Source organism: Passer montanus, unplaced genomic scaffold, assembly GCF_014805655.1.
Source record: "Passer montanus isolate IOZ18808 unplaced genomic scaffold, ASM1480565v1 scaffold5, whole genome shotgun sequence".
Taxonomy (NCBI): Eukaryota; Metazoa; Chordata; class Aves; order Passeriformes; family Passeridae; genus Passer; species Passer montanus.
Window position 1 is genome coordinate 15091962 of NW_024369929.1, and position 11432 is coordinate 15103393.

Below are 11432 nucleotides of genomic sequence, written 5' to 3' on the forward strand. Positions count from 1 at the left end.
ATATATGCTTTAATTCCACATCTACTTTTTCTTTTAATTAAAGGAATATAGACATCTGAAGGTTCACTTTGAGCAATGCATCAATGCAGAACACACAGGATAAACAGTAAACTGTCCCCAGCTATATTATTTTATTTAGCCCAACTTGTAAGCAGTCAGGTGTTGCACTAACTTGGCCCCGAGTCCATAAACCACTACCAATCTGGCAATGAACTCAAAAATAGACTCCCATTAAGTATAATTGACAAGACTTTAAATATCATCTATTTTTGAAATGCTTTCACATGAGTTATTTATTACAAAAAGTTGAATATCCAACAACTAAACCTTATATATTGTACATTGACATACACACCATGAATGAGCTCAGGACCCTCAGGTCATGAGGGTCCTCCTCCTCCATATCCTCCTCAGATATGGATCATATCACTGGATGCAATGCCAGATTTTAAGGTGCCACCCAAATCCGTGTTCACCCTGCCTGAGGTTAAATGCACTGACTAGTGCAAGAGGCATGAAGCAAGAAGTCATTAATTTCATGGAAATATCCCCTGGTGAATTTGTTAAAAAACCCCACAAGAACACTTTGGATTATTGTGGATTCGTGGATTTGCTCATCTTCTCAACGTGGCCCAGCAGTTTCAACAACGCAGATGGATTATATGGGAAAAGATTTCTTCTCTGCAACCTAGAAACAGCCTCTTGCAGCTCTTCCAAACACTTTGTTGATTTGTAAAGCATCACTCTTAGGGGAGCAGTGTTATCTGGAGGTGCCATACAAGTCCAACAGGATGAGGGAGGAGATCCCTTCGGTTTTGGAGGCAACACTTCAGAGGTGCATGGATTCTGGTCATCATCTCCACAGCCACAACCAGTTTCCCTCCTCCTCACCTCACCCTCATTGTTTGAAGGCAATTGTTTTGTGTTTACCAAGCACTCCTTTCCATCTGATTCCACCTCCGAGTCCTCTGAGCTGTCATAATTAACCAGGCTTTGAAGGGAACCAGGCAGGGCCGTGCTATCAGTGCCGGTCAGTGAGTCAGACTGGTTCCACTCGGCAGCCTCATTATCACCCTGCTGTGCCGTAAACACCGGGCAGTTGTGAGAAGGAGCCAAAGCCTTCGGAGTCTGTGGTTCTGCTGCACAAAGAGCATTTTGCAAACTCTCCCCAGCCACAAGGTTTTGCTTTTCTTGGTGGGGTGGCTTGACAGAACAAAGTGGGCGGAAAGTGCTGTGCCTGGTATCGAAATGGTTACAGACATCTACAAACTGATGCCACTCCTTCCCAAGCAGCTTTAAGTACCTGACCAAGTACTCCAGAAAGCAAGTCTCTGACGAAATCAAAAAATCTAGAAGTACTGTGGAATCAAATGCAATCTTTTCCAGAAAAAATAAAAATATACAGTGTGGGTTATATCCACCTGCATGCACAAGGAACTGCCAGGATTCCTCCTCTTTTTGGCTCAGGTTATCAGCAGCACCACGCCGTAACCTGAAAAGTAAGCCAGGAAATACATTAGTGGAAGTTTACAATTTTTTTTTTTTTAAAGCAGCAATATCCAGAAGATGGATTCGTGCTCTTTTGTTAAATTTTGTGAAAAAGTAAGAAGAAAAAGAGAAGTTTTTGTATCAGGGTAAGAAAGAATAAAGACAGTTGAGGCCAGGAGATCAGACAGCTCAGGAAGCCAAAGCACTTAAAGCAGGCCTTAAAGGGCACTTCTTAGGAAAGCTTCTGCAATAAACAAAGTTACTTACAACACATCAATTGCACTTTAATACAAATATGAAACAATCTCATTTTAATATTTTTGTTAACCTGAATTCAGGCTAACTTTCAGAATGTTACACACACTGGAAGAGGAGCCTATTGTAGTTAAGTGTCTTAAAATTGTCTGTGTCTAAGGTATTACTTGCATTATCTTCCCACTTGAAGCTTGAGAGCTTTGTATAAATCAGCATAATATCTTGTATGGTAATTTAAACAACAATGAAGCATTGTACAGCCAGGACAAATCCACGAAGAACACTTTTCAGTTGTTAGCAAGAACCATTTTTATCAAGTAGCTGGAATTCCCATAGGGCCAATTGTTACAAACTCAGCCAGAAGTACCTGAATTATTGAAGTTTAATTCTAATATCCCATTCTTGTCAAACCTTCAGTGTTGTAAGGCAGCAATCTTGCTTTTTATCTGTAACCACTATTTTAGACATGAAGGCAATTATCCTGAATTACAGGATATGATAAATTATTTAGTAGGAAACTTTCACAACTCCCATCTCCATCCAAAAAATACTTAAATTATCAGCTCTTACACCACACATTATTACATCATCCTCAGGTTTGGGGGGGGGGGTGGTGTTTAAATTATTAAAAAATAATTTTTCTTCCAACAAAAGCAACCAATGGGAACGTCACAGTAACCTCACCAAAGTACAATTCTTCACAGTTCTGTCAGAAATAAAAGAGTACACTGACCTATCAAATTTTAAATAGATGAGCAATAAAGCTTTAGCAGCTTCCCACATGTCATCATCTTGCTCCATGAAAACCAAGGAGAGCCACTCACAGTGATGCCCAGCTGGGTGAGACTGTGGGGAAGGCTTTACATGACTCCTCCAGAACATCAGCAGCTGGGACATGGAGCTCTCAAAGTCTCCTGCAAAAAAAAATTCGCCATGAACTTTGCTATACATTTTTATTGCCAAACAACACACACTCTTTATTTTTAAAATTAACAGTGCATAACAGTTAATGAAGGCAGTTCTTTCCTTAGCTCAACTGATTTATCACAGCATCAAATTTTATAGATCAGTTCTTGCCGTTTTAGTGCAGTAGCTTACTCATAAAAATCACTTTGTATTTATTAGAGAGAGACTCTTTCCCTTAAGTCAAAAAACTTATACCCTCAGTACTAATGAGATACTACAGAGCAGTTTTTGATGTAATACAGGACATCGAGTGGAAAACAAAATCTTCCTGTAACATTGAAATCAATTTTATTTACTGCATCACTACGTGATTTTCCTTCATATTTGACTTTAAAATTTGATTTTCCTCCTGGCAAATAATAGGAACATCAAATTATCTTTGTTATTAATAGTTACTCTTCAGACTGAAACTCTTCCCTATAAATCTAGAAACTACTCTCAAAATTGAAATTAATTAAAGCTAAGCCACTCTAATCCTTGTTAATGACAAGAAGATCAAGCAGCTTCCCGGAAGGGAAATTAGCATATTAAAGCATTTAGGTGCTTGTTTTAAACACTTCCTGTAATGTCACTAAAATAAGGAAGTACCATTCCCTTCAGATTGAAATTCCTCTTGACAGTTAGGGTGTTTGAATCTAATTAAAGTAACTCATTTTTGTGTCATGAATGTGGAAAAGAAAGGGGAATGCTTTTCTTTGAGAAAATTTTCATAGAGACATCTAAAATGGATATAGCCTACATTTTTTCTTTACACTTGTTCTTGCTCCGTCTCAGTCTCCATACATTTTTCAGAAGGTGGATCACAAGTAAAATATTCTTTACAAATACTTAAAAATCTTTAAGAATGCAACTGACATCACAAATATAACATCTTCCAAAAATCTGGAAAAAGTTTCATAAGCTGTCTTATGGAAGTTGTATCTCTTTTGCATAGATGAATTAAAAATTGATTTTAGGCTTGCTACCTAGCATAGAAATATAAAAAGTAAAATAATATTTATGTCTAGAACTTTTACTAGAATGCCTTAAAATGCTGTAAAATGTCATCCTTGTTTAAAAAGAAACAGAAATTACTTTTGGCCACATAATCAGTAAATACATTATTCCTGCCCCAGCCCAGCCCTGGCTCGGCAGCAGCTCTGCCCAACCCAGCCCCTCACTGCAACAAACCAGCCCAAGGGAGCAGCTGTGGGAGGAGTGCTCAGCCCTGGTCACTGGAAGGGCCAGAAGTGTCAGCCAGGGTGAAGAACACAACCATTTTCACAAGGAGGATGTGCAGCTGCTGCAGCGAGTCCAGAGGAGGCCAGAGAGATGTTCTGGGGCCAGGCTGGAAGAGCCGGGGGTGCTCACCTGGAGAGCAGAAGGCTCCAGGGAGACCTCAGAGCCCCTTCCAGTGCCTACAGGTGCTCCAAAAGAGCTGGAGAGGGACTTTGGACAAGGGCCTGGAGGGAGAGGACAGGGGGGAATGGCTTCCCACTGCCAGAGAGCAGGGATAGATTGGATACCAGGAAAAAATTCTTCTCTGAGAGGCTGGTGAGGCCAGGCCTGGCACAGGGCCCAGAGAAGCTGTGGCTGCCCCATCTCTGATGTGTCCAGGCCAGGTTGGACAGGGCTTGGAGCAAGCTGGTCTAATGGAAAAGGTCCCTGCCACTGCAGGGGTTGGAACTGGATGATCTTTAAGGCCCCTTCTAACCCAAGCTATTCTGTGATTCTGTGTCCCATAATTTCCCTGGGCCTTACTCTGGAGCGTCCTTATTTTTATTTACCTTTCTATACCATAGCTGATTTTGTCTCATTACATTACTTGGCTGACAGTAATGCCTTGTTCCTTCAACAAAATAAATGCATAATGGTGCCTAAAGTTCTACCTCCACCTTAAAAGTGTTACCTGCAGCTCTTTTCAGCTCCCCACCCTGAACAGAGTGGATGCTTGTGCTATGGCTTCTATTGTTATCCAGCTGAAAAATAACCTGGTGCTCTCAAGCTGGCTTAATGTTGTTAATAGGAAAAATTTTCAATCCCAAATGCAGCTGTTTCAATCCCAAGATATTGCAGGGCTAAGGATTTGACAAAATGCAAGGAGACAACTAATTAGGCACAACACAGCAAGAGCAGTTTCTTGGGTGGGTCTTCTCCTTCCTCCCTCCCACCACCACTAATTCAGCTGAAATCTATTTACAGTCTTAATGAGCTGTGACTACAAAATCTGAAAGCTCTAAAACTCTTGCTGCTTAAAATTTAAATGGACTGTTACCTTTGATTTCTGCTTCTGTTTGAGAGTTGTGAATCTTGAATTCCAGTGCTTTAAGCACAACCAGACTTAAGGCTCTGAGAACAGTTTGGTCAGAAGCACCTTGAGAATCGTGTCCAGGAGCAGTTTCACTGCTTCCAAAGTAGCTGGACTTTCCACTGAGTGGGATCTGATTAAGCCAAGTCAAATTCACAACCTGCAGAACAACATTACTCAGTGCAAGCATATCCTCACACAAAGATGGGGTTTGTAAGAACGCTGATCCACTTTTAGCATCTTCTCTGGACTTGTAAAGGACACATTTTTTAAGGAGCAAAATGAATTTCTTCTTGATTACATAAGGAACTGATGAGCTAATAACGTTGAGGGCATAAGAAACTTTCAAAAATAAAATTCTCTGGCACCTGAGCGGTACTTCCAGTTCAGTTCTGGAAACCAAAAGTGCTTCAAGCAGATCTATAAAACTGATCAGATTGTTTGCAGCTTCAGAATAAGGTGAAGTGTAGTGGTGACTGTCAAAATGATGGAGCAGGATGGCATTATAAAATCCTTCAAGCACTGCATCAAGAGGAGCCAACAACTTCTTCAGAACACCTGTGGCAACAAGAGGCACATTATTGACCTGTGGTGTAACAGATAAATCAGAAAATAAGAAATTAATCGGTGTTGTGACTACTTCCAGAACATAAATATGTTCAAACCACTACATTTGAACAGCACTTTGTCACCCCCAGCATGAGGAAGGGAAGGGGTGTCCTGCAGCCGAACTATTCCCGAGGAATTCCGGGTGAGTTGCTCCTCCTGGCGGCACCGGTGGTACCTGCTCGGGCTCCGGGCGCGTCCTTCAGCGTCTCCTTGAGAAGCGCCGCCAGAGTGCACAGGCAAGCGGGCACCCGCGCCTTGCCGGGGAACCCCAGCAGCGCCGCCAGGCTAAAGCTCAGCCACGGGACGTTCAAGGCGTCCTAAGAAAAAGAGTTCAAAACCCAATCACGTATGCGCTCAGTTGTTATGCAAATTACATGAAATCTTAATACAATGATTTCAAATTGTATATTAAAAAGATTTAAATATAGGGACAGACAAAACACAGGTAGAAACAATGTCTGTCCTGAGACATTAATTAGGTCTTTAATTACAAATATGAAGCAACACATGCATGCAATAGAAATTATCTGTATGTTCCAAAAAGGGAAACCCAAACCTCCTAATGTCATGTGATCTACCCAAAATCAGATAATTCTGTAGACACACCAGATCTGAATTCATAATTCCCAGACAACTTGGCGAGAAATATTACAAACATAATTACAAAATAAATCTGTGTTCAGGATGCTACTATGGAGACTGCAATACATAGTCACCAAATATACAGTAAATTAAAAAAAAAATCCCTCAAGTAATTGGGTTCTTCAAACATGAGCATACACCAAAGTATTTTATTAACTTCCAAGAGGTTATTATTTATTATTATCTACTGCATCACCCACCAGATACCAAGGAACTATAAAAACACTGATAGTCTAGATAATGGCTTTTTTAATATCTGTATTGCAACCTTAAAGAGATTATTGTCTACACCCATTTTACCTTAAATGAGTTTCATAAAATTCCAGATTTTTATATATAAAGCCACTCCATGCTTCTGTTCCACATCACATCTCCTTGCCTTCCATACTCCAGGCTCCTCCTAAGACATCTGACAAAGTTTCTCAGGAAATAAAAGCTTGGCTGTAGAGTCAAATGGAACAACCTGCAGGCACAGGTTCACTAAGCCATTTTCTGAGCACTCACCTCTTCCTTCAGCTGGAAATACACAAGAGATGCCAAACTTTGTGAGGCCATGTGAGATAACAGGCGATCATCAGAACCGAGCAGGTGAATCTGGAGACAGGTAAAAAGGAAAAATATCTAAGGCACATCTCTTTTTATTTTTCCTCCTTTCCTAAATAAATCTTTCAGAAGTTACCAATTTTGAGTCAATTTTTGCCTCCTTCAGAAGAAGAACAAAGATTTCACAGTACTTCTGTCTCGTGTGGAGTTCAATCTCCTGGGACTCTGCTTTGGCCACCATCATTTTGATCAAGGTGAGCTGCAGCAGCATCACCTCCCGTGGGCAGAACGAGGAGCTCATGTTTGCAAAGCTGTTGGATAAATCATCTGTTGCAGGGACAACATCTGACATATCAGTGTCCTCACAGCTCCCAACACCACCAGCAGTAGATGGCAGATGCTGCTGATGACAGGATTCATCTCCTTCTGGTGGCTGCTCAACACACAGATTAATTAAAGAAGAATAATGATGGCTTTCCCTTGCTAGGGGAATGCCTGCCAGGACATCCTTATACATCTGCTGCAGGAGAGAGATCTTCATGATGAGATCATGCAATATTCCAGAAAATGCTGGGTGGTTTCACTGATTATTCACTGCAAATCAGCCTCCAAGTTACTTTCATCCAGTAAGAGAAACAGAAGCACCACTGGGCATTTCTCTTCTAAGTTACCTATAAATAAAACATTCTGCTGTTACTGTGCAAGCAACTAGACAATATAAAGCAACAACATTTTTAGAGTTAATGCTACCATTATTAAACTTGTTTTGAAAATGCAAATTCAGCTGCACAAAACTGTCTCAGTGAGACATTAAAATGAAGAATTACCACGCTGGGAAGCTCACAGTTCCAGTATTATATTACCAACACCAAAGTTCATTAGTTGGAATTAACAAACCCAAAGATGACTATTATTAGGGGCTACTTCTAAAGATATGAGAACTTGGATTAAATCTTTCTCTACATTGCTAAAACTACTAGAACTTAAATTATTTTGTAATAGATGTCTCCAAAACCAGGCATAAAATTTCAGCTGCAAATTTTCCTCTGAACTGGCAGTGTTCATTGGTCTATTGAGGCTGGAACTGGAAACAGCTCTCAAAAAATGGAAGCCAAAGGAAGGACAAGTCTTGACTTCTGCTGCACACAGGCTCAAGGTGGGCTGACCTCAAGGGCACAGCAATTAAAATTAAAGAATAATTTAAAAACAGAGCATAAAATATATTAAAAGCCAATAAAAACACAAACATAGTCAGGAAAGGTAAAAAGATATGTCTTTATCCCCATGTCAATGGAAGACATCTTTCAATCACAGCACTGGAATATTTGCTACAGCTAAAAATGAAAAGCTACTAAGAATTCAAATCTCTGCATGAAGTGTGAGCACCTAAACCCTCACGATTTTCTGTCCAGTGTGTAAATGACCAGACAGACACCCCATCTTGTCAGAAAAAGAAAATCCTTAAGAACATCAGGGTTTCTTTTTCACCTACATTAAGAATGATGCTCATCTGTAATATTTATCTTTTTAGAGCAGTTTTAACATGCTCTCTAGCCAGATCTCTTTTAATTAAAACCAACAAACTCATTACCTGTATCTATGGTGAAGCTAGGAGTGGAACTAAAGTTGATTATAGGAGTTTTCATACTTTTTTCATACTTGGCATACTTTTTGGATCCCCATTAAGTCTGGCATAATCAACCAGGTAGAATTCCAGGCAGAATCCTGCAGCCATCCACCCATAGTTGGCTTTTACTTAAATACTGCATTTCCCCTTTCCTGCCAAAGGAGGAAAACAGTTCAGTCTTCTAACCAGTAAGAAATTGTAAAGATCTTCCAATCTATGTATCAGTTTTACCTGCATTTGTCATCAGAACAAGTCTTTTAAATTACTACTTTTTAGCAGAATATTAAAAAAGAATTAAATTGTACAAGTCAGTATATGAGGCATTTCTGTTCTAATCTTCACATATTTTCAATTGAAAATTGAATATTGAAAATTACAAGTTCATTTTTACAACCTGACTTTTTCATTGCAACTGGAGCATGTATTGACAAAATGGCTTCCCAAAGGCACAGAGGATATGGGGTAGACCAAGATGTGCTAACCTGGCTCATCACTTCTCCCAACATCAGGAATCATTTCCTTCAGAAAAATAAACTAAAATTTGAGAGCATGAAGTTGCCTGCAGGAGTGATCTACAATTCCCTCTGGTGTGGTATTTTTAAAGACATTCAGCAAGGGCTGACCTGAAAACCCCAAAATGTTACAGCATTTCCTCACCTGATAGAGCCCTTCCCCCATCCTTTCCCATACTCCACATTTTGCTGGATGTTAAGAATAAATCTGGTATTTCAGGCAATAAATTCTCTTCATTTGCAGAATCTTTCCAGAATTCTACATAAGGTGGAAATTTATGACCTGAAACCTCATAAATAACATTTCTTCAGAAATCACTCTGAATATTTTATATAGCTATTGTTCCCATCCTTGATCTTTGTTTCTTCCTAAATGAATACCCCATAAAGTAAAATTATCTCAACACACTGACTCCTGTTTTTGAGATCAGCTTGAATTATCACCTTATGTGGTGGATGAAGAGATCTCATGCACAAGTTCACACAATCCAGCAAGGTGGTTAAGGCAGAGGAGATGCAGAACTTTTCTAGGACACCCACTGTGAGGTTTCACCTCCACCACACCATGCTGGCTGTGCCTCCCTGGATCCTCCCAGAATTTGTGTTCCACTATTAATCTGCAAACTTCACAAAACCATATCTAGTATATGCTTCACTGACACATGACAACAGTTCACAAATGTAAGTCATTGAAGGAAATGAAAAGTGAGGGGGCTTAAATTCTGAAGGCATTTACTTCAAAGAGGGAGAAAATATCAGACAAGGTCTAAATTTGTTTCAGACACAGCACGAGAGTGAAAAGCTCAAAACTGGAGAATAAAGAAAAGCAGTGACAAACTCCACCCCTTATTTGTATTATTTATCTGAGTTACTCATGACAGCATCTAAAAACCAATTAAGGGAATGCCTCACAGAGCCAGATTCCTGCACAAACAACAGGGAACAGTTCTAAAAACCTTATCTATAGACTGATCATGGAAGAGACAGAAAGGAAAACTACACAGAAAGTAAGAAACAAACAAAAAAAAAGGATTTTGTATGTTACTTTCATCATTAATAATGCTTTAAAATCAAAACCAAAGTCAAGTGGAGCTGCAAACAGAATGGGGAAAGAAACTAATGCCTCTTCACTTATATCCCTGAGTTGTTGCATGTCTGTGGCTGCCCCTGGATCCCTGGCAGTGCCCAGGGCCAGGCTGGACAGGGCTGGGAGCAGCCTGGGACAGTGGGAGGTGTCCCTGCCCAGGACAGGGGTGGAATGGGATGAGCTTTAAAGCCCTTCTTTCTAGAAAAACTATCCAAAACTCCATCCTATTTTAATAACAAATTAAATCTGATAAAGCAAAATGAAATCTCAGTCCATGACTTTTGGGTGTGACTCTGAAGACTCTGGACCTCCTTACAACGAAATTAAGGAACAAAATGCACTTTGGACTCCTTGTACCTGCACTGAATCTGAAGACTCTGGATCTCCTTAAAATGAAATTATCATAGCCTTTAAGGAACAAAATGCACTTTGGACTCCTTGTACCTGCACTGACTTCGTAGGCTCATCTCTCAATTAATAAGCTTCTGGTCAGTGCTGAAACACTGTAAACGCCTCTAAATCAGTGTCATTGCCTTCCAGAGCTTCCAAACAACCGGAGCAGCGCAATCCCAGTTAAGTGTGGCCCCTCAGCTGCGATTCTGCCGAGCGCCTTTAGCCACGGCGGGCAGGAGCGGACCCGGACCCGGCCTGGCCGCTCATCGGAACCCGCGACACCCGCGGTGACAGAGCGAGCCCGGAGCTGCCGCTCCTCCAGGGCCCCCACAGCCCCGTCCTGCCGCGCTGAGGGCGGCCGAGGCCTCCCGCCCCTCCACCGGCACGGCTTCCCGGCCCGGCATCCGCACCCGCCCGGCGACCCTTCCTTCCTTCACCCGCACGTTTCTCCCTCAGCGCCTCCGGGGCTCTCCCCTCAGCGCCCGGAGCCCGGGCTCCTCTTCCTTCCTTCCTTCACCCGCGCGTTTCTCCCTCAGCGCCGCCGGGGCTCTCCCCTCAGTGCCCGGAGCCCGGGCTCCCCCTCAGCCCCTCACGGGCTCTCCCCCCTCAGCCCCTCCTGCCACAGCCTCGCTCCCCAAGGCCCCGCCCCCGTATGATCAAACCACGCCCACATCGCAACAGCTCCACCCCGCCTGCTTCGGCCCCGCCTCTTTCGCTCCAGGCCACGCCTCTCGCCTCCCCCCTCCCTCACACCCGCGGCCCCGCTTAGTCACCCCGAGCCGCGGAGCGCACGGGCCCGTCCCCGCCTCGCTGCCCGGCGGTGGCTGGCAGGCAACTCTCGCCACTCACCCGCCCCCGGAGGAGCGCGAGGCCCAAACTCCGCTCCGTCACAGCGCCGGAACCGCCGCCACCGCCCCCTGTCGCAAAGCGACCCCCTCTACTCCTCCGGTGCTTTACGGCAGCGGGGCGGGGCCGCGGGGCGGGGCCGCCGTCAGCCGGGCGGCCAATGGGGCGCGGCGGCGG

The 11432-nt window shown here is 42.7% G+C and overlaps 1 protein-coding gene across 6 annotated transcripts; it reads right to left on the minus strand.

The window, feature by feature from the left end:
* Nucleotides 1-102: 102 nt before the first annotated feature.
* Nucleotides 103-11378, minus strand: LINS1 (lines homolog 1). Of its 6 annotated transcripts, XM_039723345.1 has the most exons (9): nucleotides 10461-10901; nucleotides 9374-9553; nucleotides 8382-8569; nucleotides 6927-7461; nucleotides 6752-6841; nucleotides 5781-5922; nucleotides 4964-5554; nucleotides 2477-2657; nucleotides 103-1492 (listed from the first exon to the last, which is right to left on the minus strand). In XM_039723345.1, the coding sequence occupies exons 4-9, from the start codon at nucleotides 7329-7331 to the stop codon at nucleotides 592-594; spliced, it is 2310 nt and encodes a 769-aa protein (XP_039579279.1). In that variant the 5' UTR covers nucleotides 7332-7461; nucleotides 8382-8569; nucleotides 9374-9553; nucleotides 10461-10901; the 3' UTR covers nucleotides 103-591. The 6 variants fall into 6 exon arrangements, with proteins under 6 accessions (XP_039579279.1, XP_039579277.1, XP_039579278.1 ...); XM_039723343.1 differs by lacking the exons at nucleotides 9374-9553; nucleotides 10461-10901 and adding an exon at nucleotides 11259-11355; XM_039723344.1 differs by lacking the exon at nucleotides 9374-9553.
* Nucleotides 11379-11432: the final 54 nt, after the last annotated feature.